Source organism: Sprattus sprattus (genome assembly GCF_963457725.1).
Source record: "Sprattus sprattus genome assembly, chromosome: 18".
Lineage (NCBI taxonomy): Eukaryota > Metazoa > Chordata > Actinopteri > Clupeiformes > Clupeidae > Sprattus > Sprattus sprattus.
This window is the reverse complement of record NC_137916.1, coordinates 21,272,104-21,288,004: the sequence shown is the minus strand read 5'-3', so window position 1 is coordinate 21,288,004 and position 15,901 is coordinate 21,272,104. Positions and strand designations below refer to the sequence as shown.

Below are 15,901 nucleotides of genomic sequence, written 5' to 3'. Positions count from 1 at the left end.
CCAGGACAAGACTGCACAGTGCACTGCTGTTCACTTATTAGGTGAAGGGATTTGGAAAATTCACAAGAAGGAGGTTGTTAACAAACGTTTTACAATAGTGCACTTGCAACTCGCTGACTGAAAATATGTAACATCATTTGTCATGCATTCTGCTACAATAGCGACACTGCTGACTGCAAATACTATATCCCATATTTGCAGAGTCACTGTGCATTGGGCTTTGTGAGATTTGTTCTTCAGGCAGCATTCTACAAAAATAACCCACTCCTGCATTTGCTTGTGTTGTAGCTGATAAAGAGGCCCATCCTTCTGACTCTGCTACCCCACCGGCCCCAATGGCACCTCCAGCTGTGGTCACGTTGAACAGGGACCCCCACTCTTTCTCTTCCTGCCCCCATCCGAACGGGGGGATCGGGGGGTTCAGCCAGGAGGAGGGCAACTGTGGAGAGGTAAGCGGGTGCAGCAGCCCACACGCCTGCAACGGCCGGACGGAAGGAGGCATCCCACTTCCTGCCACGGAGCTGGGGGGGGCCGCTCTGGTGACAACCAAAACCGTGCAGTACATTTACTGAGGTTGGGGAGTGGGAGTTGGGCGGGGGGTGTTAAGCACTGAGCCTTTATTTAGCGTTTGCTGAAATGCAGCGTGGTGTGTTTACTTAGCTTGCTGCGTCTTTTTGAGCGATCAGAGATGATGAACAGAAAGGTGCAACTTCTCTTTGGTGTATTGGTGTTACTTTGAATTAAAGAGCTCTAGAAGGTGACGGAAGACAGACGAAACCCAGGAGCACTCAAAATGAACATTCCTGAGCCTTACCCTACCTTACCTTCTTTAAAGAAAAAAAACAGGTCTGCAGGTTTGCACTCAGGTGATTAAAACATTCAACCCCCACATGCTGGTTGCTCACTTCTGATTGGTCATGTCTGTCTTCTGATTGGTCTTGTCTGTCTTCTGATTGCTTTAGTTTGTCCTGCACCTGCTGTGAGTTTCAGTGCTGAGTTGAGGCATGCAAATAAGTTTAGCCCAAACTGCAACCTTACATCCAGGCTGAGGTTTCTGCCTCTGGCATCACATAAATATTACCACCAAAGTGTGAACCACTAAAGCAACAGGACGTCTTCAGTATACTTGAGTACAGTACAGGATTTGTGTAGACTGCAAATATCAGGGAAAGTTGCATTTCTATGTTGAGGTCCTTTTTCTTTACTTTCATTTCAAAACTTAAATGCCTCCGTTTTTTCAGAACAATACATGTTTATGTCCACCTGTGATGACTGTAATTATTTCTCACATTAGTTGAATTTAGTTACAGTTTATGTTTTCAAATACATTTGAATGAAGGCCTACTTTGCCAGAAATTTGTCTGTTATGAATATATACTGTACATAAATGTGTTTGTATGTTTTTATAGGTAAGCAACTTACTGAATTACAGTGAATAAATAATACCTTTACATGAAATGACATAACAATGTATAATAGGCTACAAATATTTGTTTGTAAATATCATATACAATTGTGTATGATCTGTCTCAAGGAGAGGGAGGAGGTTAGAATCATACAAAAATAAAGATGGCTTCTATAACTCAACACAAAACAACATCATACTGTATCTCACTAAAACCAGTCAATCAGTCCTAAAGCTTCCAAAAGAAAGCTGCATCTACCAGCCACATGGCGGTGGTCCTGGCTGGCAGCATCCACTAGCGTGTCGGGCCTCTAAGTAGTTGGGCTCTGCGAGGTGGAAGTAGTCCGGTAGGCCCTGGCTTCCCTGGTAACGACGAAAACCTTACAGTGGGTGGGGGTAGGGGGTTGTGCCGGGGAGGTGCGGGGAGTGGGATTTGGTGTCAGGCCTATAGGGAGGTACTGGGGTCGGCGAGGTGGAAGTAATCGGGCAGGCCCTGGCTCCCCTGGCTGCCGCCACCATCCCGTTTCCTCTGCCGGGTTGAGAGGGTCTTACCCCGCCGTGTCACTCCGCGCTTCTCCAGGCCACACACGATCATCTTGGCCAGGTCCTGCTGCAGCCGCTGAAAGTTCCCCCTTAGAGAGATCACATGAAGAGGCTGGGTTACAAGCAGCAGAGGGAAAGGGAGGCCCCTGAGCAGTGAAGCATGAAGCCTAACGAACATCCCCCCCCCAACCCCCATATATGAAGCATCACTGAGTTTCTGTTCTCCTCCTAGGAGGTGGGGTAGGGGGCTGCCGCGATTAAATGATTATAATTAACAAGTAAAGGCAGGTCCCCGGTGAATAGCAGAATAGAGGAACATCAAATGTGGTTCCAAATATGAACTAACAACCCAGCAATTAGTCATGTTGCAGCATCAGTGAGATGAGGAGCAAACGGAGAGAGCGAGAAGGCCGATCTTACTCTGTTGGAGGCGTCGGCAGATCGTACTTCTGTCCTATTACTCCCGTCAGCCAGTATGTCATCTCTTTCCCTTTGCCCTACAATGGTGACAGCCAGACATAACACACATAGCATAGCTCTAGTTAACTGCACACTGTGAAAACATATGCATCAGAGCCCTCTGTCACCGTCAGTGAAACTTTACTTTAGCCTTTTACTTGTACTTTAGGCCTTCATGGATCAAATGCTGCTGACTGCTAGAAGGAGTTTTACCAATCCCCTTGTCTTTTCATCAGTCAGTCCCTCCAGGATTTTAAGATTTTGCAAAGTCATGGAATTTCTGCATTATTTATTTATGATTTTATTTAACAAAATCAAAATCACTGCCATTTTTGAGCATTGCTGCAGCAAATTCAGTCATTTTTGGCTGCAACAATCACAACAAAGCCTTGCAAGATCCTGGTGGGACTGGTCAGTGACACCTCACCTTCAGCATGGTTTCCCCTCGTGTCTCGTACTCAAACTTGCAGTCGGTCCTCTGCAGGATGTTAATGGTGGACTGACTGACATGGATTCTGAGAGCTGGATCAGAAGGTGAACATGGTTAGACAATGAAATGGTCTGCAGTCATTTAAAAACATCCCATGAACCACATAAACAGTATTATAATATTGATTCTGTTCATTTATGTGGGATATTGTTCATCCACATATGTGTTTGATTTGTCTTACGTAGTCCTGTGGACTCCATGCGTGACGCAGTGTTTACTGTGTCTCCAAACAGACAGTATCGCGGCATTTTGTTCCCAACCACCCCTGCAGCACAGGGGCCTGTGGACACATGATGACACATAAGGATATGACTTCATTAGGGTTCGGAAACTAGATAAGCTGTTGCCATTTCTCATTAGCACGTTCATGCAAGGTTGACCAGACCAAAAAAGTTAATTGCTTTAATTTTTTTCAATTTCCTTTTTTCAAATTTAACAGCAAAATAAATGGCATTACACTCCACTAGGTTAACCTGGAAAGTAAATTGTAACACCAGGTAATTTTCCCTTCATAACTTCCCAGGTGAATGCTGCTCATTTGACATACAGCATTTTGTGTCCAAGATGTACTTGCTAACAGTGAATACTACTATATACTGCGTGGAGAGTAGCAGCAGCCGTGGGTACCTGAGTGAACACCGATGCGGATCCATAGAGGCAGGCCTGGCAGGTGGCGCAGCTGGAAGGTGCCCATGAAGGCCAGGATGTCCAATGCCATGTGGGCAATGTCCACAGCGTGCCGGTTACCATTGCGATTTGGCAAACCCGATGCCACCATGTAGGCATCTCCAATCGTCTCCACCTACCATAGGGACATCAGCTGGCTTAGGACAACAAGAACTAGACAAATATTAACTATAGCTTAGCTATGGCAAACAGGACCAACAGAAGTAAGAATTACAGCTAGCTAAGGTAGATAAGAAAAACACAATTGAAAACCAAGCAAAGGGTCTCTGAACAGATGTTAACAAGTGGAGGTCCAACAGGGTCCACAAACACTAAATACATGTCCCAGTGGAGGTATGCCCCAACAGGGTCCACAAACACTAAATACATGTCCCAGTGGCATGTGAAAAGCATGCTGCCAACTTTAAATGATAAAGGATAATAGCAATTTTAGTTACATTTTTTGCCAAGGAAAACTACACAGCACAGGCTGTCATTTTCAAACTTTCAAGACTTCATTAATGATGATTGATGTTGACTTGCGAGCTAAATGTCTACCTTGTAGACGTCATGATGATCGAGGATGCTGTCGAAGTTCTTGTAGATGTCGTTGAGCATGTCCACCACCTCCATGGGCGTGCTGTAGTGGCAGAGAGTGGTGAAGCCCACGATGTCACTGAAGTAGATGGTGACCTCGTCAAAGAGCTCCGGCTCCACGTGACCTGTCTCCTTCAGTGAGCGCACCACGGGCCTGGCCGTAGAGAGATGGAGAGTTAGCCAGGCTTCTAACGAGCTTATGTGACTGTCTAACCATACTGCGGTAATGATTAAAAGAACCCCCCCCCCCAAAAAAAACACTAGCTGCTGTTATATATGTCCTCCTATAGATATACAAATAGGGGATAACCACTTTTAAAAATATATAAATACTAGTTCAGTATACAAGGTTTCTTAAAAAAGAACGTTGACTAAGAGTACTGTTCGTATGCTCTATATATGCATTCACTGTATGACAGAGAGAACTGTGACTGATCCTGTGTCACAGACACTGACCCTGGCAGCAGCATGAAGTTGAGGCGGTCGGCCCTGTCTCTCTCAGCCTTGTACAGAGAGGTCCTCTCCTCCACCAGGTGCTCCAGGTTACGAGAGTACATCTGCAGCCGCCGAATCAGGTTGTCCATGTAGCTCTCGTTGGCATGGTTATGGATGTTGCTGCATTGTGTGTGTGTGTGTGTGTGTTGGTGTGTCAATCAAATATAACTGTTACTACCTGGTTACTAACCCACCAAATTATTTTACACAAAAACGTCATTGTGGTGCTGCAAGATGTCGAAACCTGATACAGCCCTGAACTCTGTCCTCCAGCTAAATCTGTTCTTACCTGAAGATCTTTGCCAATGAGCCCTCTATCTTCTTGTAGTCAGGTCTCTTCTCTGGGTCTTCATCCCAACAACTTTTCATCAACACATACAGCTGTTTGAGCAGCAAAGGCATGGATTAACACTCTTGTTACACAGGTTTCTTCAGTGCTGAAGTAAGAGGAACTTTTTTTGAAATCATGTTTTGTTCATACCTCCACCTCTCTCTCATTATCTGTTTCGAAGTTGAGGTCAGGCCTGAAGTAGAGAGGTCCGTTTGGATACTGAACCTGTGTAAGCTTCTCTGTTGAATGACAAAGCACTACATTGCCTTAAAAACAGCTACAGTTCATTTAAAACAGGAAAGATTTCATATCACAGTCTATTGTGTTTTGTTTACATTGTTTAATCTGAAAAATTGTCATTCCACACATAACCAGTAGGAGGTGATATTGTACTTTAGGCCTGCTCATTGCTAGGGACCATTTCACCAATCCCCCTGTCTTTGGCTCTTCTATCTTTGACAGCTATCCAATGTGATGCCTTGTCTCTGACCTGTCACATCTGAGCAGGTCTCGGTGTAGAAGGGACTCTCCCTCAGGACAATTTCATGGGCCACGATGGCAAAGCTGTACACATCGCCCTTCTGGGAGATGCCCTTTTCACGCAGGTGCTCGGGGGCTGTCCACAGGTCTGGAGGATAGATAGAATGATACAGAGAGAGAGAGAAAGAGAGAGAGAGCAAGAGATTTAATTTAGACTTTATTAAAAAAAACATTTAAAATATCATTGTTAGTCAGGTCAGACTACCTCACCAGAGAGAGAAAGAAAGAGAGACTCTGCAGTGCCCACCTCTGCCAGGGCCCAGGATTGTGTTGCACCCAAAGTCTGTGATCTTCACCACCATGCGGTTGTCCAGCACACAGTTGGTGGACTTGAGACGACCATGCACACCAATGTTGCTAGAGTGGAGATAGGACATTCCCTAGTTTGTGGACACACCAGCATGCACATACAAAACGCAGACACACACACACATTTATGCGCACAGAAAGACAGACACACACACACACACACACACACACACACACACTCACACACACACACACACACACACACACACACACACACACACACACACACACACACACACACACACACACACACACACACACACACACAAACACACACACACACACAACTTCTTAGTCACAGACCCCTATGAGTAAAGAGCTGGAAAACACATAAAACACATCAAAAAAACATACCTTGGCTATATCATACATGACTGAAATTTTAAATTCCAAATCCATGAAAGTCTCTTCAGGGTAGGAGACTTTGTCATCTAGAATGTACTGCAAGGGAGCAAATATGTCATCATGAAAGGACAGCCATATGTTCTCAGACTTGACATTTAAATATATGAGCTGCTTTGAATATTGGTGTATGTAAATGAGGATTTCTTTTACTCACTTTCTTTGAAAAACCTTGTGAAAATGCACAAGCTTATCAAACAACTAATAAAGTAACTGACAATTGCCCCACTAAAACATATCATAAATGCCACCTGTTTCCTTACCCTCAGTGAGCCTCTTTCACAGTACTCAAAGACTCCAAAAACATCACACTCAAACTTCACTGTACCATAGAACTTGGTCAGGTTGTAGTAGTCAATCCTCAAGAGCTAAGAGGAAAAAGGTTCAGGACATTAGAGTCAGTAGATGAAAATAATAGACTGAAATAAAACAAGCGGGGCAATGACAGCTGACCTGGAACATGACACAAACTTCTGTGGAAAAATACTAGCTCTTATTAATAGCTAATTATTAATCTGATGGGTTTAACAGGTTGTCAGACAAAGGTGGGGTTGTGACACTTTTTTAATGCCTCATAGCCTGACCTTTCTCATCCCCTTGTAACGAAATAAATCAGAGACAAGGCCACTTATCTGGCTTCAGCCTGACATGCAGGCTGATAAGAGATTGGAGCGTATGACGATACTCTGACTCTGACACCATTTTAAAACAAATAGAACTCACACATGAGAATTTAATGCGTTGCTAAACCCATTTCAACACTATTTTGAGACAGACTTCACATTAATGTTGAATCTTTCAGTTTGGTGGTGTTGACATGGAAACATTAGGAGAAGGAAAGACAGAACAAAACACAGGAAGTGTTTTGTTGGGGTGCTAATGTACTCTAGTTTTTTAAATAAGCTCTATATGTCCCTCTACAAGGTAACTAACTACCCTGCAGTCCAGTCTGTGTTAACTCAGAGGACTGTGAAGCAACTATATTTATTAGCAAATGCCAGGGTCATGCTAGTTTACTAGCCCGTAGCCTTGTATCTAAATGAGAGTTGTTCAGATACGCAGTATTACAATATTACCTCTTGCATGAGGTACACAGAAAAAGGAGAGATAGGAAAAGGCCTTACAGCATTCAGCTCTATTCTCTGTTCATCACTGAAGTTCCCATCTGTGTGATTCAGCTCTTTAAGGATGACAGGCTATCAAAGACAAAGCACCATTGAAGTGAATTATGGAACAGTGTTAGAATGAAACCAGTGAAAACAGCCTAGGTCTGAGTAAAATGATAATTTTTTACAAAAAGAGTCGGTTGATACTGCACCTTCTTGTCATAGCGACCCTTACGGATTTGATTGCTGCTATCTTTATTTTCCCCATCAATCTGGCAAAAAATAAAATACATAAACGAGATAAGAATTACAGCTGATTCACAGTGTGCGTTCTGAGACCAATTTTGTCATGCTTTAGACCAGTTACAGAAGAAGAGTGACATCATTAAGGTTTTCACCCTGAGAGATATCAAACTTCGCTCCTTGTTGTCCAGCTGGGCGATCAGTTCAGACTGGATATGAGACCATTTCTTCTGGTTCTTACGTTCCATCCTGTTCTGCCTATGAAGCCCCAGCAGATAGGCAGAAAACATTGCAGTAATACACAGACTTTGTTTTTATTTATTTATCTTTATTAACCTCCATCAATGTAGATTCTTGTCTGTACATTGTTATTTTTTTTTTTTAATGCAATATTGTATTTTAGCTGTAAGGCACCGTAGTAGTGTAATTTTATTATCTGTCTGAAATAGGTGAAGAGAATTATTTTCTTGGACTGAAAATATTGACAGGCATACAACAGCTGGAATCAAGCAATGAACCATTGATGATTTAGGCCCATAATAAACAACTTTTATATATTTCTGATATAAATCAACTGATAAAAGCCATAGGTACATTGTTAGGACTTTGCTAGATTGTCTCTACCTGTAGAAGATCAAAGCAATGCCTGTTACTATCACCACGCTGAGACCAAGGACAATCATGATGATCTGTTGAGGCTCGAGACCTACAAACAACCAAAACACATACACATAAATACACATCTACCAATATCCACTGACCATGTTGGCTTTACCAAACTTTCAAGAGGTGATCATGAAGACTGTACCATTTGCAGGTTTGTCATCCGGTAGCCTTGATTTTGGCCAGATTAAATCAGGGTTGATGTCCACTAGTTCGACATAGTTTGTGGCCGAATTAAATTCAAACAGGATTTTATACTGAAAAGGTCCATAAAAGAAAACACAGAGAAAATGGAAAGAGTTAAGAAATGGAAGAAAAACACACAGACAACACCATCTAAATTAAGAAATGGGAGGGAAATGTGAAACAGATTTACGAGGGGAGCTCCATTGTTGACTAACCTGTGCGTCAGTGTTGGAGGTGTAGATGAGGGAGAAATTAACATCCCTGTCTCCCTTCTCATCCAACTCATAGTGACCCCCCAGGCCTGAAACATAAGTACACAAGAATGACTAAAAAACACACTGCTTTATAGGCCAATGTTAGGCCAATGTCTACACAGGGTGGTGGCTTTGAGCTCTCTATTCCAAAAGTTTTTTTTGAAATAATCCGCATCACACTAGGAATGCAACAGTGGCTTCTGTCAAGTAACTGGTCTGAATCTAGAAATTTAGAAATATGTAGAAAAATGTTATGTTGTGTAATGTAATGTAATGTAGAAATATGTAGAAAAATGTAACATCAATTCATTATGTATTTACAATATGTAACACCTCGGATGAGCTAGGTAGCCTGTGGTCCAGGAACTTAATTTGATGTAGGATAAAACCTACGACTAGATAGAACTTTTGAGATAAGGCTCAACCACGAAGTCCTCTTGGGATATTGCAGCATATAGTTAGAAAGATTATTTTTGCTTAACTAAACACTGAACTGAGAAAAAAGTCAAAGCACAGCATTAGGGTTTTTTCTTACCATCAAATGCAACATTCCTAAATGGATTGGTGAATAATGGTTGAGCTGAAGATGGGCCATTCCTGTTCCGGTTCTGTAATAACTCTTGCCTTATCACATGACCAAACAGCAACACACCATCATGGTAGCCTGCCACATAGTCGTTTATCTGATCATTTTAAACAGAGAAGAGTGATAAACATCCAGGCAAAAGAGGAGGAGATGAGAAAAAGAAAGACATAAAAAAAGAGAGATATAACGTGTGGCAAAAAGAGAGAAAAACTGTTAAAAAAAACAGTTGGGCTGACCATGCTGTTGTTGTTGGACCAGTCTACCCCACTGTAGTTCCTTGTGTTGGGATGTGTAAGCACCAGGACATTCTTCATGTACGGCAGGGCTGTACTATTACTGTGATAATAGGGACTAATAATAGAATAGAAAAAAACAGTGTTCTCAATCAACAGGGTTATGGACGGCCACTAGCTTGCTTGTCTAAACTATGCCAAACAGTGAAAAGAGAAAGTACTGACTTGAAGATGTCGATGAGGATGAAGACGATGTCGGGGTGAATGTCAAACGATACATTTTTAGCAGCAGCAATTTCATTTGGTGTTCCACAGAGAATAAATACTGGGAGGGTGAAACAAATATAAAACAGATTGTTTCTGTGGGTTGGTGGGAGGAGAGAAACCTGATGTTGTGGATGTTACATGTTCTTAGGGAGCAGATGCAGCCATTGAAAAAGGTATTGAAACTTTTCGATAATGTTACTGCAACACTTTAATAACATTAATAAATAACAATTCCAAAAAACAAATTCCAAAAAAGTAATTGTATATTATCATAATAGAACTGGTTAACACTGAAACTAAAAGAAAATCTCTCACTGTTACTGTGCCTGCTGGCATCTTTCCCCAGTTTATCCTGTAGCTCAGGCAAGCTGCGCAGCATCTCTCTCTTGATTTGCTTGGCGAACTGGAATGTGGCTGCCTCCAGGGCATTGATGTACCTGGATGGTCGGAAGTAAAGAGTTCTTAAGCTCTTAAGGAGTCCTCTGCAATCAGAGGGGATGTGTGTTTGTTGGTGTGTGTGTGTGTGTGTGTGTGTGTGTGTGTGTGTGTGTGTGTGTGTGTGTGTGTGTGTGTGTCTGCTACCTTCCTGTGTGGTGCAGGTGTCTTCTGTTCGTCAAACAATGTATGTGACCTCTGGAAATCATTACATCCCATAATCAATTTGGAAATGTCACTGTTTGATTTAAATAAAGAATCCAAGTGTGTGTGTGTCTATTTATATCATCCTCCTCACCAGAAGCACTCCTCTGAGTTTTCTTCATTCTTGAACACATAGGCAGTTTCCCACTCATTACTCTTGATGTGGTTGCCTGTGACGTTCCAGAAATGCTGAAAGAAGCTGGAGACCTTGTGAGCAGGGGGCAGCAGCCGCGTCAGGTTGGGCTTGTCATCACATGACAGCCCGAAGCTGCCCGCCGAGATGATTGGAATGCTCAGGGTGAAGCCGACGTTCTGACTGGCACACAGAGAGCACAGAGGGCAGGGTCTTACACTGATCAGGGACTTAGCTATAGAGGTAATATGGACTGCTTGACCCAATGCTTAAATGACCCTCACTGCAAACCCCCCCCCCCCTTGAGAAATCTAGCATAGTATGTTGCATGTGGCAATACAGAATTCATGAGCCATTTCTGAGTGAGACAGCCCGGCATGACATGGGAAAACAGACAGAAATGTCCAACATGGAAAAAAAGGGGAAAATATTAAAGATGGCAAATATTGAATTAATAAAAACATTAAAAATATCCAGGACGTCTGTCAGTGCATACCCTGCCAAATGGCTGGTCATGATTAATCATAAGTAAGTATCTCTGAGTCCCCTCCCCCAGCTCTGTATCTACATGCTCAAATATTTGCTTTGGGTTGACATTTACCACTTACCTAAACTTACATAAATGTTAACAAAATCAAACTTACAGCATGGAATGAATAATTCTCTGATTTCCCCAAGTACAAAAGTGCACAGCATTCATTGTATGTGACCTATTGACTGTTTTTCTAAATTTAGCAATTTGAACTCTGATGTAATCTCTACATGCCGGTTTTCCAGTTTCACAACAATATTTATTACTAACAGGATTTGGCCAAAAATTGGCAATTAATACAATTCTGATTCTGCTTCTGATTGTATTGATGTAATTTTTAACAGTACTGATGTTTGCAACAAAAGTATTTCCCATTATGCAATGAATTGTGTCAATACATGGAGGTGAAATAAAGGTTATCTGTAGTGTGATGCCTTGAATCTATGACTCAGGGGCAAGACAACAATGACAACCACACAGACAGGAGAGATAGCCAGAGGCTGATTAGGAGGTCAGCATGTAGATGTCACAAGCAAGACCAGACTTAGAAAAAAAAGACAACAAAGCCATGGCTTTAGAATCCATATTTAGATAAATCCTTATAGCAAATATGTGGATGTTTAGACAATACTATTTTAATGTCATGGTGCATTATTGGCTAAATCCTTGAGTTGTGTGTGTAGAGGCAGCACAAACAGAATACTCACTCCACCAGCTGAAAAGTGGCATATGTGCAGGATGGGCCCAGCATGGCACAGCCAACCGTCTTATTGTCCTGGTTCAAGCAAGTCAAAAGAGAAAACTGAACACAGATGTATATAGCCCTATATGAAGGGTGTTTGAGTATGACTTACACCACTAGACACCATTTCTATAATGTTGTACATTCTGAAAGCTGCAGTCCACACAGGGCAAATAGCACAGTGAATCACCATAATATTCCCCTTCCCCTTTTCATTCAGGGACCATAAAGGATGGGTAAAACATAGATAGTTCGTGAAAGAGTTTCTCACATGTAGTGACTTTAGTATCTCCACTCCCTCACAGCTACTGCTGGGGCAGCCTCTTTTCCTGTACAAAGTGGTGTTGAACCCACAGAAATTTGGGCGTATAGTGTAACTTAGACCTAAGCCAAAGGAAGTTGCAGAAACAGACACAGTTAACAGTATTACTTGTAATTATTTTTAGAGTTTTTTAGATTGAAAACAGTATATTTACAACAACATGACCACAGCAAAGTAATGATTATTTTGTATGGTCATTGCAATTGCAGTAAGTCATAGTAAGGTAACACTTAACACTGTAACAAAAGCTTAAGGGTATATAGGCTATTATCATTTTCGTGTACATTTTTAAGATGAATAGAGAACATTGTGTTTTGATTAGTAGTGATAACGACAGTGATACCTTCGGCTTCATTGAGCGCCTTGTCCTTCTTAATTGCCGAATAGACGGCTTCTCGCACGTATTTCAAACTCCACATGGATACATCGTCTTCTAAAAGCACCACGTTCAGATTAAACAGTCTACCACGGCAACTCTCCAAGAAGCCCCCCTCCACCACCAAATTGAGGAACCAGAGACCAAGCAAGCATCGCAAATGTAGCATGATGATGTAGAATCTTAATCACGCTCAATGAAAATAATTAAGTCCACGCTTAATGAAAATATGTGTAATATAATATAATACAATAAATCATTATCACTCCCTTTTACGTTGAAGACCATGTCAAACTGAAAAGACTCTGATCATAGCGTTTTTTCTAGAAATGTTTCCTAGGTAGACAACCACCAAGGTGAAATATTTAAAACTGATTGAAGTAGGCTACATCAAATTCCGCGAGAAAGAAATATCTGAGAATACCACACCATATTACAAAAGTATAAAAAAGTTAGGTCCGTCCCAGTTGTCCAGAACGTACGCTTCCTTCGACAACAGCGGTTCACATGAATCTACACTTGTGCATCAGTGCACTCCACCTGTCTATGCGTTAATGAACAACCTGCGATGACAACAGAGAGACAGCCACACAGTGCCAGGATCTTAAGCTGTGGTTTGTAAAAAAGCATTTCGCCTTTGTTGCAACAAACAGATAGCCTCATAGAGGCTCAACAAAGAGTTCCTTATTATCACAAATCAGTTATCATTTTTAGATGGCCTAATTTCCTTATTAGTATCTCACATTTTATGTATGTCTCTGATCCTTTCAAACATTAATAATTCAAATTGAAGCTCATATTGTCCTGTATTTATTAGGTCATCGAGACAAAGGAAATAAAATCTGGACCTAAATGGCACAAGGCCTACATGCATGGCACCTTTACTAAACATTAAATGCCACAAAGCCCAATGAAGAGGCTGAAGGTAAGAGGAGGGCAAAGGTCATGAGAGGTAGTTAAACAGATACCCTCTGTATACCTTACAAAGAAGACAGATTGCTCATCTACAATAACACAATCAGACCCTTAAACACCATTCCAAAGCCATCATTGACAGCATCTAGAATAATCTATCCAGCATACACACACATACGCACGTATACATATATATATGTGTGTGTGTGTGTGTGTGTGTGTGTGTGTGTGTGTGTGTGTGTGTGTGTGTGTGTGTGTGTGTGTGTGTGTGTGTGTGTGTTTTAGGGGTTGTTTTTCTGAGAATCCTTTGTTATTCACAGGTATAGTGGAGGCAATAAAAACTTAAATAAACATGTTGGAACATTAGTGTAGGGAAGCAGCGGAAGGCAGTACCCTCTTTAAACACCTCAGTCGTTTTGGAGATAGCGCCAATAACAGCAGCCCGACATGGCATGGTGTGTCAGCAAGGCATTTTTATGACTTTTTAAAGTGGCATTATGGGCCACATCAATTTCCATGACGTAAACACATACATGTATAATATGATAGTTCAGATTGTTGCCATTCCACTTTTGTTTTGATTGTTCTGTTTAAGTTTTTGCGAATATTCTTTTCCTTTCGTTTTTTAACTTAATGTTTTACTTCAGAAATGTTACCTGAAAAAAGTTTTTGATACTTTTACTTTTACTACTGTTGTGTTGTACGTACACAGATTAATGTATGGCTTTTCTTTGTTATATCCCTCCAGGTGATTACAGGTGAAATTGGTGCCTCTGGTGGTTTTAGGGTTAATGAGCCATTAGTCTGTCTTGCTGTGTCTCTCTTTATTAGAGAAGACCTTTCAAAGTCCTCTTGTAATGGCCATATAAGATTATCAAACTTAAGGCTGATAAGATATTAATGAATTATGAAGTTGTTATTTGAGAGAACCTACCAAGGCCTTGTCCATACACATGAATTAAAAAAAGATTGGTCATATAAATTTACCATGGCAGATTTGACATTATACACTTCAACATGTTGCCAAAACGCTGACCGACTTCGTATCTTCCTCAGATGTTATATTAGTCTACAGCATCTACAGGAAATCACTCCTGTAAGAGGAAACAACTGAGAACACATGTAAATAGTCAGGGGTGGAAGGTGACAAATCACAACTACTATAACTGTAAATGAGTAACTCAGTCAGTATTCTTTCTTATGTTTGGGCTTTGACTTTTAATAAACTCAGTCTTGTTATGTTTCATTTTTCGATTGTTAATGTTTGTTCAAGCATGTTGTAAACCAAAGCACAGATTCTTAAGTAGGCCATTATAGACAACCGATGGTAGAATTAGAATATCAAAGCCATACTCTCCACGTACTCTCCCTCATCCCCTCAATGTGCGGTGCAGAGCAAACATACCCATCCAGTCAAGTCAGTAACCCATAAACAGTTTACAACCATTTATGAGCAGTCAATAACCAATTAATCACATGTTTGATCACAAACATTTGGATAAGTTTAACCTATCAAATAATAAACAATGAACAAATTCACTGAAAAGATAATACGTTTACTAAATCATCAGCTCTGTCCCTATATGGTAGTATGACACAATATAGATCACAAACAAGCAAATAGCTAATGGCCATAATGGACATTCCTAGACAATAATGAAACTTCTACACCGATCACTTTACAATAAGGTACTTTTTACTTTTACTTCAACAATGTCCCTTCCAGCACTCATAAATACATGTGAGGGCAATCTCACAATCTGTTTACAGCATTTAGACTTCTTATAACCACCTAAAGTGAATGAATGTTCCGAGGTACACATACTACACACCTACTGTTATACAGAGAGAAATAGACAGATCAGCTCAGTGGCTGATTCAGGTTATTTATTGAATCTGTTTCAAGCCTCCAGCCTCTGGAATATAATAATACAAATAGTAGTAGTAGTAATAATAATACAAATATGCCCTTTTGCAACATGGGGCGCGCTTGTCAAAAGCACACATCTCTGGCGCCCCCTTCTGACGGCAACAGCACTCACCAGCTTGAAACAATTCTTGCATCTGTAGTCTGGTCCTGTAGCTGTCCATGCCCACGTGTGCGGGCTCAAAGAAAAACTACATACAATGCTTGTTGCATTGTTGCCCTTGAATGTGATGTGTATTTGTATGGTACTGTAAGTTGGTTTTGATGAAAATGTCTTCTAAATTAATAAATGTTTCTAAATGTATAAGTGCATAAAAGCTGTGCATCACTGAGCATATACTCAGTTGCACTTTCTTTGGAAAGACTGGAAGTAATTGTTCTACAGAATATTCACTGGTCCAAGATGAGATGGGCTTATTTCTTAACATTGGAGTTCTACCCAATCATTTATTTATTTGCGTTGCCTATTTACGGTGTCCCTGTTTGTGATTTTTTTGAGCAAGTTGGTTTCATATATAAGCCAGAGAACAGTTGGGTTGT

At 41.1% G+C, this 15,901-nt stretch overlaps 1 protein-coding gene across 1 annotated transcript; it reads right to left on the bottom strand.

Moving 5' to 3' along the window:
• Positions 1 to 1,850: 1,850 nt before the first annotated feature.
• gucy2ca (guanylate cyclase 2Ca) lies at positions 1,851 to 12,688 on the bottom strand (the record flags this gene model as incomplete). The annotated part of the gene is made up of 27 exons (XM_080856218.1): positions 1,851 to 2,037; positions 2,369 to 2,445; positions 2,835 to 2,929; positions 3,079 to 3,177; positions 3,525 to 3,699; positions 4,122 to 4,314; positions 4,617 to 4,775; positions 4,945 to 5,036; positions 5,137 to 5,225; positions 5,477 to 5,614; positions 5,774 to 5,906; positions 6,190 to 6,276; positions 6,501 to 6,605; positions 7,362 to 7,433; positions 7,556 to 7,615; positions 7,742 to 7,844; positions 8,211 to 8,292; positions 8,395 to 8,506; positions 8,651 to 8,736; positions 9,225 to 9,372; positions 9,512 to 9,626; positions 9,734 to 9,833; positions 10,091 to 10,212; positions 10,509 to 10,730; positions 11,787 to 11,854; positions 12,093 to 12,205; positions 12,487 to 12,688. 27 exons carry the CDS (start codon positions 12,686 to 12,688, stop codon positions 1,851 to 1,853), a joined length of 3,234 nt encoding a protein of 1,077 aa, XP_080712344.1.
• Between the last annotated feature and the right edge of the window lie 3,213 nt (positions 12,689 to 15,901).